Source organism: Adiantum capillus-veneris, chromosome 27, assembly GCF_014529385.1.
Source record: "Adiantum capillus-veneris isolate H3 chromosome 27, ASM1452938v2, whole genome shotgun sequence".
NCBI lineage: Eukaryota > Viridiplantae > Streptophyta > Polypodiopsida > Polypodiales > Pteridaceae > Adiantum > Adiantum capillus-veneris.
The window spans coordinates 111,326,086-111,339,380 of NC_140957.1; the positions used below are offsets into that span (position 1 = coordinate 111,326,086).

The 13,295-nt window shown below is 46.5% G+C and overlaps 1 protein-coding gene across 16 annotated transcripts in view; it reads left to right on the plus strand.

The window, feature by feature from the left end:
• Positions 1-13,295, plus strand: part of ABCC13 (multidrug resistance-associated protein 11) — a 187,719-nt gene that overhangs the window by 147,797 nt on the left and 26,627 nt on the right. For 15 of the 16 annotated variants that reach the window (XR_015186743.1, XM_086502646.1, XM_086502652.1 and 12 more), the window contains 7 exons: positions 4,984-5,085; positions 5,199-5,266; positions 5,425-5,556; positions 5,772-5,919; positions 10,637-10,944; positions 11,016-11,172; positions 11,610-11,785. Coding sequence is in view for 15 of the 16 variants with exons in the window: in XM_086502646.1 (XP_086358772.1) it covers positions 4,984-5,085; positions 5,199-5,266; positions 5,425-5,556; positions 5,772-5,919; positions 10,637-10,944; positions 11,016-11,172; positions 11,610-11,785 (1,091 nt within the window). In the remaining variant the exon portion in view is untranslated. The remainder of the gene's footprint in view (positions 1-4,983; positions 5,086-5,198; positions 5,267-5,424; positions 5,557-5,771; positions 5,920-10,636; positions 10,945-11,015; positions 11,173-11,609; positions 11,786-13,295) is intronic. The other variant, XM_086502655.1, reaches the window with a different exon arrangement.

The window sequence follows — 13,295 nt, forward strand, 5'->3', positions numbered from 1 at the left end:
GGATAATGGGGCTGGTGGACTTCTGCCTGGCACAAAGGGTTCACGCTTCCTGTGGTAGTACTACAAAGGACTTAGTAGTGGGCTTTGTCGCTCTTTTGATTTCCTTGTATGTGTCATGCCGTAACCAGAAGCCCACCCAAGCTTTGGACACGAAGACCTGTAACTTACTGAACACTGGTCCAAACACCACTAGACCAAGGCGAGTGGTTGGTCATGCTGTAACCAGAAGCCCACCCAAGCTTTGGACACGAAGACCTGTAACTTATTGAACACTGGTCCAAACACCACTAGACCAAGGCGAGTGGTTGGACCACTTGGCTAGACCTGGACGAGAGAGGACTAGACCAAGCCGAGAGACTAATAGACCAGGATGAGAGACTAGACAAGTAGGTCTAGAACTAAGCAGGTTAAGGTGAAACTAGAGTGGACCAAGTTGAAGCAACCCAACCCAGTCGAAACCAACAGACCAATACAGAGAGTTTTAACCCAATAGCTCCTCGACTTGACCTTCCACGGAGTGAGACTTCAGTTGAGGTCCCACCGGACGTGCCAAAAATGAGAGCACCTGTAGCGGAGATAATGTGTCGTGCTCTCTATAGTGGGTGCTCCTCATTGCAATGTGGGTGAGATGTCACTCCATAGAATGAAAACACAAAAGGCAGTGAATAACAGAGCAACAACAACAATACTCAGTAGTAAAACCTGAACAGCATGAACATTAACTAACTCAAAGAAGCCAATACAAACTCTGGCATGGCAGCACACTCAGATCCAACCCAAAACTCACGGGTACAATGGGGTGTCGAGGCTCAACTGTGCAGGGATGGTGCAGATGTGTTGTGTATGGACTCAAGATGCTAGACTCTAGACCAATGACCACACAAAGTAGATGATGATATGATGATCGAAACCAACTACGGATATATACAATCATGAAGAGCCACCAACAACTGCAAAATATTCACTCGAGCTAAGTCTATCTCTGAACTGTGGTGGTGATGCGCTGGCCACGGTGTCAACTGGACCACCACCCGTATCCCTGCCACGTGTCATCGACCAGGCAAGAGTCCGTTCAGTGCGGAAACCATCCCAATTGTAACTAACTGCCTGTTCCGTGCGAGTGACACCGTAGTCCTGCTACACCGTATGGAATAGCCTGCAATTGTCTCTCCCAACAAAAGATATCTACAATATCAGGATCTGTGGCGTATTGATCTACCATATCCTCGAAGCTTCGATGATGTATGGCGGAAATAGCCTAAACCAAGGGGATAGTGTCGCCACTGCATAAGAGTATGGATAAGTGCCAAAAGCTCTTTCTTATAAATTTGGGCAACCCGTTCAGGACGTGAAAACATGTTGCTCTCGTAAGGTATGACATAGCCTTCTTGCATCAAGACTGCTCCCAAAGTGCGACCACAAGCATCACATTAAACTTCGAATGGCCTTTGCAAGTCTGGCAAGGGCAGCACTGGTCCCGTAGTCAACTTTTCCTTGAGAGTCGGAAAGGCTGCAATCTCTATCGGTCCCTAAGTAAAAGGAACCTCTTTCTGAGTTAGCATATGCAAAGGAGAAGCTATCTCTGCAAATTTCCAAGGAACCGCCGATAATATGAGCACAAGTCTAGAAAGCTTCGAACCTCATGAACATTCTTCAAATCAGGCCACTCACGAATAGTCTCAATTTTGGTCGGGTCCATCTTTACCCCTTCTACTGAGGCGATGTGTCCCAAGAAATATATCTCAAGCAAGAAAAATTCGCTCTTTTTTGCATTCATAACCAATTTATGCTTTCGCACTGCCTGGAAGACCTGCACAGGTAGTGTCTGTGTTCTGCTTTATTCTTGGAGAAGGCGATGGTGTCGTCAAAGAAATTGCCCACAAACGGTCGATACTCTCTAAAAATCCTATCCATCATAGAGTTGAATGTAGCCGGAGCATTGATATGGCCACATGGCATTCATACAAACTCAAAAGTCGTCCTGAAAGCTGTCTTGTAGATGTCCTTAGGAGCCATTCGGATTTGATGATAACCACTACCACTCTTCGGGTCAATTTGGTTAAAGCAAGTAGAACCGTGAAGTCTGTCGAGTTTATCATTGATCCTCGGAATGGGGAATCTGTTCTAGTTTATTATTTCTTTATTTTGGGCTTGTCTAACTTGGTAAGGTGGCCGGTTAGGTGGTGTTCTATAGGGAATCAAGTCACTTGTTATGATCTTTCCGACGTGCTGAAGGTAACCCTCCTGGTAAGTCTTCAAAGAAACAGTCAACTTGCGTATGTAGAAACTCTTCTCATTCCTTTTCCAGATCCTTTGTTCATCATTCAGGTCTTTCAAGAAAAATCAAGTAAACAAAAAGACTAGGTTTCATTAATTTTGAAACGGTTGAAGCTGATACTAGTGGGACAGACTCGCCCTTCAATACAATCTCTTAGCCCTTCTCATTCTTCAAGATGGCTTTTCTTGCCCTATAATCGACCACGCCATTGTTCTTGGGAAACCAAGGGATTCCTCGCAGGACGTCATACCCTTCCAAAGGCATGATATAAAAGTTCTTGTGCCCTAAATACCCTTGACAATGCAAACGTAGTTTTCCATTGACAGGTCAATGGCAACATCCCATCCGGGTGCCACTAGAACAACCTCGGTCTATGGCCCCATTTCCTTGGGCGTAATTCCAAGTCGAGCTGCCAATTCGGTTGAAGTTGGCCTTTGGCTCCTCCATCAAAGAAGATAAGGGCTTCCTAGTCTTGTACTTTGCCCCATGCTTTGCAAAGTTCGGTACTTTCGTTCATGTGCCACTACTGTCGCCACCACCTCCCCCACCACCACCGCCACCTCGGTACAATGTAACGGGACGACACCACAGACGATACAAACTTTTAAGTTTTAGCACTTCAAAGTAACTGAACTGAAAGGGATGCACGACATACGAGACGCGAGGTGGCGGAGTTGCACCCCAAGAAAGCACTAGCCCCAAACCCTGGCGCTCCTCTGTATTTCTTTATATTGCTTCAACTCGGTACAGTCGGTGGTGTCACATCTTTGCACCTTCACGCGGAAGTCTACTAGAGAGTGAGGCCTTGCCACATATTTATAGGTCGTTGAAAAGCAATTTATATGAAAAGCTGGAAGTTTAAAAGCAATTGGCCTCCTAAAAGCTAGCAGAAACCTGTTGTCCGTATAATCTGCCACGTCAGCTGTTGTCAAGGCGATTCACAGAAATCCATAAAGTGCCATGTGGCAGTCAGCGCAAAACACGGGGCGAACCACCCAATCCTCTTTTGTGGGTCTTGCTTTATTTTGAATGTTTAAGGTCACTAGGGCCCCATCGGACGCGGGTCCCATAAGTTGGCAAAAACTTCTCTAATAATTTTCTCCACTCGGCTAAGATCTGTAAGTTGGTAAACACATTGTCTTCTTCTATTTCTTCTATTCCGAGAAGAAGAGAATCACTACGTTAAGGGCATATTGAGCAACGGGATCCATAAGCTCTTGTACAGGAATGCATACTTCCGTGAGGAGCAGGATCTTCCCAGGCTCAATGTGCATCTTCAACATCCTCATGCAAACATTCTTTAATAAGGGTCAAGGCATCCATAGCGGAGCTTTCCATGGATTTCCGGTGCTTGTATATACACTATTCAGCCGAATCCATGCGAAACTATCATTGCGCTTACCACACTACTGTACAAATTGGCACTTCAAGGTTTGACATAACCACCATGCGTACTTCTGGCACACCACACACCTTTACAAATTTGTTTTGATTAATTCACCTGGAAGGCCACACACACACCTAATCTAAACGCAAGCTGTACAGAAGCCTGAAATTGGATTGCACAAAGGCAGGCTGTTGCTCTGATGACCCACTTTCACAAAACAGCGAGCAGCACACACACACGCATACGCAAACACAAGCAGGCTGTACAGGAACCCCACGGCCTAAAAACCCTGACCTGTTGCTGTCCAACTACGAACCCCTAGCGTGCAGGTGGCGAAACAATGCATGCAGAGCAAGCGCAGCGAGAACGCGGATGACGGGGCTGCAACAGAGAGGGCTCGCAGGGGATCTTTACACTCGTAGCACCACCGTCCACGTGCACACACACACACACACACACACACACCCACACACAACAAAAACACACACAATACTACTCGCGTAGACAACTATTGACGTGGCAAGCTGTACAGACGATCGGAAAATGCGCTAACATGCTGACGTGGTAGACTGTACGGACACCCACGTTTTATGTTGTTGACGTGGCAGTTGTACGGATTTCCTTATTTTGCGATGGCAGCTTTTTAGCGATAGTTTTTGAACCAGCAAACTACTTTTAGTAGGCCAAGGGCCTTTAAATATGAACTGTGGGCTCTCTCTGTGGCATCTACCGCGTGCAGATGCAGATGAGAGCCACAGGAGTTGTACTGAGTTGAAGCAATATAAAGAAATACGAGAAGGGGCACCGGGGTTTAGGACGAGTGCTCTCTTGGGGTGGAACTCCGCCACTCCGTGTCTCGTGTGCATTGTCTCTCTTTCTGTTCATTTGTGTTGAAGCATCTTAAGTTTGTTCACTCTATTCTTTTCCGTTGGCACGTAGTGCCCTCTCGTTACAGAAGATCAACATGAAACTCTCTTGTACTCAAGCCAGAAACAAGAAGCTGGTGCTTCTCTAACTGGCTGTGCAACCTCTTCAAGCACCTTCTGAATTTCCATCTCTATAGTTTGTTCAGTCTGTTCTTTTCCATTGGCACGTTGTCCCCTCCTGTTACAGAAGATCAGCATGAAACTCTCTTGTACTCAAGCAAGAAACAAGAAGCTTGGGCTTCTCTAACTGGCTCCTCAACCTCTTCAAGCACCTTTTAAATTTCCATTTTCTATAAATTTGTTTGCCCCTCTTGAAATGCCTGACTGACAGATATTGCAGGAACATTATTGTGGTGTTTTTAAATCCTAAAAACTCTTAAAATTGCTTGTAGGTTGGATCTGGCAAGTCCTCACTGCTTCAAGCCATCCTTGGGGAGATGAGGCAACTAATTGGAGAGCATCTTTGGCAAGGGAATTTTGCATATGTTCCTCAGGTGTGTCAGTTTTGGCTAATGTATCTTTTGTAAAGCAGTCCCAAGCTTTTGTTCATGTCATGTTGATACCTTAGTTAAACTCTTTCAAGTTTACTGTCTCTGTTTTTGTCTAGACCCCTTGGATTATATCTGGAACAGTTCGAGACAATATCTTGTTTGGGAAACCATTTCTGAAAGATCGGTTGGTATTATTAAACCATCAGCTTAGCTATTGCAGTAACCCTTCAACCGTTAAAGCTAAATTCTCTTGTTTTTGTTTGTTTGTTGTGGGGGTTTTGGGGGGTATGTGGTGGTATTGGTGTATGTATGTGTGCTTCGGGGAGAGGGGACTGGATGCAGCTATGAGAGTGTTCTCTCAGCTTGTGCGCTTGATGTTGACGTGAAAAGGATGTCTGGCAAAGATCTGTGCATCATCGGAGAACAGGGATTCAATCTATCGGGTGGTCAGAGAAGCCGTTTAGCTCTTGCTAGGTAAGCTGTTACCAACTTAACCCACAACCATACACAACACCTTGCATCAGTAACTGGGCTTAACTATGAAGGTAATCAGGTTTGCTCATCATAAACTGTTAAACCTGTGAGCAGCCTCTCTCTGCTTTATATTTACAAGGAAGCTAGCATATTGTCAGTTTTCTTGTTCACCACAAGGTGTAAGGTTCTCAATCTTCATTTTGGAATTCTTGCAGAGCTGTCTATCAGGATTGTGACATACTACTGTTTGATGATCCTCTGAGTTCAGTTGATGCACATGTGGCTGCTTGGCTTCTTGATCATGTATTTGCAGGTCCTTTGCTAGCCGAGAAAACCGTGATTCTGACAACACACAATGTCCAGGTTCTTATTCATAATTTCTTTTCTTGTTATAAACCAACATAATATTCTAATGGTCGGCCAAAATCACTGTGAATGGGGGCCTATTAGGCCGGAGACCCAGTGCCAGCATAGCGAACTCAGGCATGAGGTTGATGCCAGATCCACCATGCACGATTACACCTGAGAATTGGTGCCCTAGAATAGACACTGTGAGACTAGGACTCCTGTAATGAGTGAGAGGAATAGTGGGATAGGAGATCATGTAGGGCACTGGGAGATGCTTGCCACTAGACCTTGCACCGGTGTATAGAGATTGAATGATTGTAAGCGTGTCACTTCGAAGATTTGCATCTAATTGGATCATGTCATAGAAAGGTATTCTTCAAGATAGTCTCTGTTGTAGGCTTATCCCTTTTGATTAGGGCCTTCTCTCGTACCTTGATCTGCTCCATGTCGGCCACTGCTTCCAAGAAGGCCCCATCAATATGAGGTAGCATGGTTGGACCTTCTGGAAGACTGAGACCAAGGGCTGCCCTTTGTGCCCAAATGAGGACACCAGCGGGCTCGTCTAACTGCTGCAGCTTGTCCTGAGGGATAACCACATGAGTAGCAGGCGACGGCTGAGGGATGGTGCTCACCACTATCATGTTGATCTTTGGAAACTCGAACTTTGGTTGTTTTTGCGCGGGCTCTAAGACATGGATGCCCGTTGTTTGGGACAATCCTTACTTTAGTGATCCTTAGCCTTAGGGCAATGACAGCAAGGGGGAGACCTTTCGGGCAGGGGAAATTTGCTTTGGTAATGCCCATATTCCCCGCATATGTAGCACAACATGGGCCAATTGGATGGGCGAGTCAGGGGACGAGGTGGTCTCTGCTCCTATTGCATAAAGGTGGAGGCTGAGGTGTAAAAGCTCTGAGGGGCTGACGGAGCATTAGCATGATAAAAGCCCTAAGATGGAAAATTGCTTTGCATACCTTGCATAGGGGGTGTGTTCAGCAAGGGTGGCATGTAGTTTGGATGGCCATATGGAGAAACCATGTTAGATGCAAGGGCTAACCCTCGTGCAAGAGTAGAAGCAAGGCTCTGCTATAGTTTTCGCAATCCCTTTAGGTAGTAGCAATCCTTGTCTTCCTGTCCAAACGTTTCCCAGAGATGGCAATAAGCCCGAAGGGGGAATTTGTGTGGAGGATGCCCTGAAGAGCGACATGAGCTACAGCCTACACCAGACCACAACCTTAGACTCAACCTTAGACTCTTACTCAGCCTTGAATTCTTCTGGCTCCCGCTTGATCTCGTTAGAAGCCTCTTGATGTGGAGGCTTCTCTAGTTGAAAAGAGAAGGATCTCTCCTCCTGAAGAGCTCATTGTAACTTGAATGCTTCTAGTTCCTTGCGTAAAGAAGTCAAGGGATCAGATGGACTTTCCAAGAGTACTGAGGTAGTCTCTACCTAAGGAGGGTCATTGAATAGCTTCCTTGCCCAATCTATACTAGTAGCAACAACGACAAACTCCTCCAGAGTGTTTTCAGGTCGGAGACTCTCTCGGATTTTTTGTTCTTGACCATGAATTCTCTTGGTTGCTGGGGAAGCTTGGCAACCAAAGACTATGTTCTTGTCATGAGTTCTGCAAAAGTCTCATTTGGCTGGAGCACTAGGTTTGCCAACTCATCCAGAACCTTCTCTTTGAAGTCACCTGGTCTGAAAGATCCACAAAAGTGTTGCCTTAGTGTTGCCCAAGTAGTAAAGTGGTTCTCAACAAATTGACTGTACCATTTATCTGCTAAGCCATCCAAGGTGGACGTGAAGAGCAGGAGGTAGGCGTCTTCTTTGTTGAGGCCACGACCCCTACAGAGGGAGAAATCTCCTAGCATGGTCGTTTGCATCCTCTGTCGAGAGTCCTTTGAAAGTCGGAAGCTTTATGTTCACCTTAGCTAGAACGCTTGTCGGCGCCTCCATGGCTGCCTGCTCAAGAGCTTGTTGTAACACAGTTAGTGAGAAGTGTACTGGGGAAGGTGATCTTGGAGGTGAAGGACTGGTTGAGGGAGTGGCGGTAGATGCATAGGAGGGTAGGGGTAGCAGGGCTAGTGGGCTTCTACTTGGCATGAAAGGTTGGCTCTTTCTATGGTAGTACTTCAAAGGACTCAGTAGTGGGCTTTGTCGATCTTTAGACTGCCTTGTATGTGTCATGCAGTAGCAACAAACCCACCTAGGGTCTGGGCGCGAAGACCCTTGAACTTGCTGGATACTCTAGACCCACTCGACCAGGCTAGACTCGGCTAGATAGGGACAAGAGAGACTAGACCAAGCTAGACTAGGCGAAGATGGACTAGCCCAAGCTGGACGAGGGCGAAGTTGTTCTAGACCAAGCTGGACCACACAAGTAGAGTAGACCACAAACGACACAACAGTAGACTCCAAACACAATAAAACTCATTCTAACTCATGAACCAATACAGACTCTGGCTGGCAGCACACTTAGCTCCAAGGCTAGGACTCATGGGTGCAATGGGGGTGTCGAGGCTCTGGTTGTGCTGGGAGAGTGCAGATGTGCAAGTGCTAGACTGAACACAAGACAAGACTCAACACCCTAGACTCATAGAATGTCTATGATGTATACCATGACTAAAACCAACTGAGCATATATACAACCATAAAGAGCGGCCAACAGCTAACACAAATATGTATGACAATCCAGCTACATCTATCTGTGAACTATGGTGGTGGTGACCTAGCCACGGTGTCCACTAGACCACCACTCCTTGTGTCTGCCACGTGTCCATAACTAGGCGAGAGTCCAACCAATGTGAACCCAAGACCAAGTGTAACTGTGTGTCCAGTGCAAGTGACATTGTACCCCTGCTACAAGTTGGCCACCACAAAACCACTCACCGTCTCAGTGAGAGAAAACAGTATGAAAAGATGCCAATATGTGTAATCCATAACCAAAACGAAACTAGTATGTATACCAGGATAATTGAAAGGAGCTACATATCTACAATATAATGCGGGCAGCGGAGCCAAACTCTCTAGATCATGTAAACCAAGATGCATCCATAAGATCAATCTCACTCAACATCATGCAGAGTGTCCATAGGGCAGGGGCAAGAGTGGTGGGTAGGGGGGAGTAGGGTGGGTAGGTGGTGAGTAGAGGGTGGGTAGGGGCGAGCAAGTCTGGGTTCGGAGGTGAGTAGAGGGTGGGTAGTGGCAAGTAGGGGGTGAGTAGAGGGAGGGTAGGGGCGAGTAGAGGGTGGGGATGGGGTGGGTAGGGGGCGAGTAGAGGGTGGGAAGGGGGCCGGTAGTGGGAGGGTAGGGTCCCCCCCCTGCAAGCCTAGCCATGCCTCTTCTAGCCCCTACCCACCCTCTATTGGCCCCCACCCTCCCTCTTCTCACCGGGGGGCGGGGGAGACTTTACAAGAATCTCATTTGCCAAAATGTTTGGGAACACATGCCGATATCCATCATGTGACACAATGAAGCAACCCGATTGTTGGTATGCCTAGATGGACCCATGTCTGTCATTACATGTTTTCAGTATCGATGCACTCCCACCTTTTCCAGATCTTAAATGGGTTATTTTGATGGCTATTGTGAAACAAGACATAGAGCGGTCAGGCCTTTGCAGCAACACCAGGCTTGAAAATGGCACACTATCAGAGACATTTTTTACACCTTATTCTCCACCCTACATATAGGGGCACACGCCTTTCACATGGTATTAGGAGTGCTATTGGACAAATGCATACCCCCTCACAAATTTAAGATTGGAGAGGATGATGAGATTATATCATAGGCAGATCTCCTATGTTAGGTGTGTCATTAGGAAGTGGAATATGAGGAGCATTATATATCTAGCTGTACTGTCATTCTGAGATTGAGGGAGATTTTAATTTTTTTTCCGTGTAGGCTTTTGACCATTGCATCAGATCATGTGCTTTGAAGATCATAGGCTCCTTGGGCTCTTTTTCTTGGAGCTTAATCATCACATACAGGGTCTCTTGAGGGACAAAAGAGTGGCAAGCCCCACCATGCCCACATACAGAGCCACATAGATTTTTTTCAGTGCCAGGGCTGCAACTCCAGCAGCCTCTACTTCCTGATCCACTGTCCTACCCTCTAATGGGCGCATCTCTAGAGGAGAAACATGGACAGGGTGGCTGCCATCTGTAGAGCACGATGACCTTTCTTGCAGCTTCCTCACCATCAGCAGACTCGAGCCATCATTGCCGCCATCCAGGGAGTAATGCATGACGATCAATGTACCTTTATGGTGATACCATTGCTCAGCCTACCAGCCACCCATAGGAGTCGGTAGCACTCCTATCAGTTCTTTGTTTGTAGTTTTCTTGTTTGTACCCAGACTTGGTACTAGACTCATCATTGTAATCAGTTGGTCTCATAGGTCATTTTGGCCTCTTGTAGACGTTAATATATCATTTCATTTCTCCCTCTTGATACAGTCCGGATGGGGATAATATTCTGAGAAGAGACTTCACCCATGTCTATGGGGCTCCTGAGCCATTTAAGAGTTGTTTCTTTTTCCTCTATTTAGGGATATGGTTAGGATTATGCTTCATTCTGGTTCCTTGTTTTGGTCTCATAGGCCCATTTGGCCTTCAAGAGATCCCTTTCTCAATTTCTTCATGAAGTACCTTTGCACACTCTTTTAATAAAAGAGCAATGACTCCTTTTCAGGGAAGAAAACCAACCAGTTTTTGGAAAACTTCTTGTGTATGCAGGCCCTTTCGGTGGCAAACATGGTGATCTTGATGAAGGAGGGACAAGTGACTTGGTGTGGAGAAGTAAAGACATTTAAAATGGAATTTCAGACAGGCAGTAACGGCAACATTGGAAAGAGACTTACTGACTATTACGTCAACCAAAAGGTGGAAGGAGCTTTGGCCGATATGACATCCAAGCATAAGAGAGAAGACACTCAGCCTACCTCCACCAAGGAAGAAATACTGTCCTGTGGTCATGAGAGTCCGGTGGCCTTTGTTGAAGAGGAAGGGAGAGTTCAGGGTGCTGTTTGTGCAATGATATACTGGTAATGATCATCCATGGAAATTCGAAAACAAAAAATCAGACTTGTTGAACTTGGTCCTGATGTTACGGCAGGATTTATGCGACCTTTGTTGGAAAACGATGGATTATGGTTATCTTAGTCAGTACCACGCTTATGCAACTATCAAGAAATGGTAGTGACTTCTGGCTGTCAGTATGGGTGGACCGAAGTTCAGCAACAACAGCAGAGACTGATAGTCATTTCTATCTGGTAGCAGCCTTGAAAGATTTTCCATACAGCAGTCTGCCTGATTGAAAGTTGTGTGTTTACTCGTATGTTTCTCTGCAGCTATAATGTTAAAAGGAAGTTTTAGTAGCATGTCTAGTTCATGCACATAAACCAAATTTCAAGGGTCCACACGGTTGTTTTACAAGCACTTGTGTGGAAAAAAATTCGTTATTTTGGGTCCCGTCAATGTTGTCCATTGTAGTTTTCTCATTTTCTGCATACCGTGCATTGCCCTTTATCTGAGTGACGTAGTACGTTTTGCTGAAAGCATTTCCTTGAACATACTGGGACAAAATCTGTTTTTCCTGGCATTTCATATGTTCAGTCTCTAAGTAGTAAGCATGCATCACACATCGCTTTAGGAGGTTTTTAAACTGAAGAACATGCAGAGAAAATGATCAGTGCACTTTGTACTGCAGAAAATGTTTCTTTGCTTAGCAGTGGCAAACACTCTCTTTACAGCTGCTCGGGCCTTTTCATTTGCATATGGAGGTCTTTCTGCAGCTTTCAAGGTGCACGAATTTCTCCTCAAACGCATTCTGGCAGCACCTATTACCTTTTTCAATTGTAATCCAAAAGGTCGCATTTTGAATAGGTGCTCTATCACTTCCCTCTTAATTTTGGAGTTGTATTATTTTCCTTTTTGTTCAAACATTCAAGAATCGATGTTTGTCATGTGATTAATGAAAATTAGATTAAAGATAGTTCTAGAATATTTACTGCTTTTTTTGTGAAGGAACATGTCTCGCTGCTATGTTACTTCATTTCCCAAAGCGTTTTTTGTGGTCCTCTTGGCCTAGTTGGGATTAATTCACTTTTTAAGAGCCATACCTTATCGTGGAATTTGGTCAATTCAGCATATGCGTTTCAGTGAGTGTTTGTCGGATCCACTAGAGGTTGAGACAATGCGTGGACCTCTTTGGCATGGACGAGGATCTAGCAATCACAGTATGATTGCTTGGTTTTCTCCCCCCAGATGAACCAAAGTGTCAGGCCACTGATGAGCTCCCAACACTCCTCTTTCTCACTGCACCACTCCTGTGGAGTAAGCTCTGTGTGGCAGGCTGGAGTGTAGGTCGCCCCTCCTGCATCACTATCATCCTGCTGGTGGAAGATAGCTCAAACTGAAGTGCCGGGCCCGTGAGGGTGGACCAAGCCGCTGCTCCCCTAGTGTACTGTCGAGCCGTGGAAAGAGCAGGCATCAGCCGAAGAACTCTAAGCCACACCTGTTGTGCGAGAGGACAGTCCCAAAGACAGTGACACTGACTCTCCACAAGAGGGTCACAAGCTGCACATGCGACCGAGAGACCACTATGCACTAGCCAGCTCCCAACTGCTGTAGCTCTGTGTGCGACCAGCCACTGAAACAAGGTGACTCGCCTCGGCTGTCTGGAGTCCCACAACCTCTCCCAAAAGGCTGCCAAGAACTCAGCTGTGAGAACCTCCTCCTGCCAATGAGGTGCTGCAGCAGGGCGGGCCTCTCTTTGTGCTGCTAGTATGTGATGTCCCAGTCGAACAGTGTACTGAAAGAACGGGACACGTGGGTGGTCTACAGAAGAGAAAGGGTCCCTCCTAAGCCACTGTCCAGGATCCCACTGTACTCGTGCCAGTGGACAGCACTCCCAAGCCCACAATGTCCAGTCTCAAGAGTTGCTGGGTCAGGATCGATGACACAAGTCCTCCCACAGATGCCCACCACTCGGATCCTCTGAAAACAACACTCTGCCACCTGCGGGGCCTCTACTGCAACTCGCTGTAAACATCCCTCACCCTGTAGGTCGAAGAAAAGGGATGGAACAGTCTCTGAGCAGGCCCGGACTGAGATGAGAACCTCCAGTCGTGTGAAGGCTCCCCCATCCACCTGGGTGCTACTGGCTCGAGTGGTGTGAGCCACTCAGCTAGAACTACCTCTGAAATGTCCTGGCACATGCTCTGCACCCCTCTCATGCCCTGTAGCTGGAAACCCTGCACCTCCTCTGACAAGTCTGAAAACTCTAACCAGTCACCTAAAGAGCGCGCTGGACCCGCTACCATGGGACCCCAGGAAACATGAGGCCGACTACCAACCAAGTGGCCTCTCTAAGTGCTAACCATGGGGTTCCAAA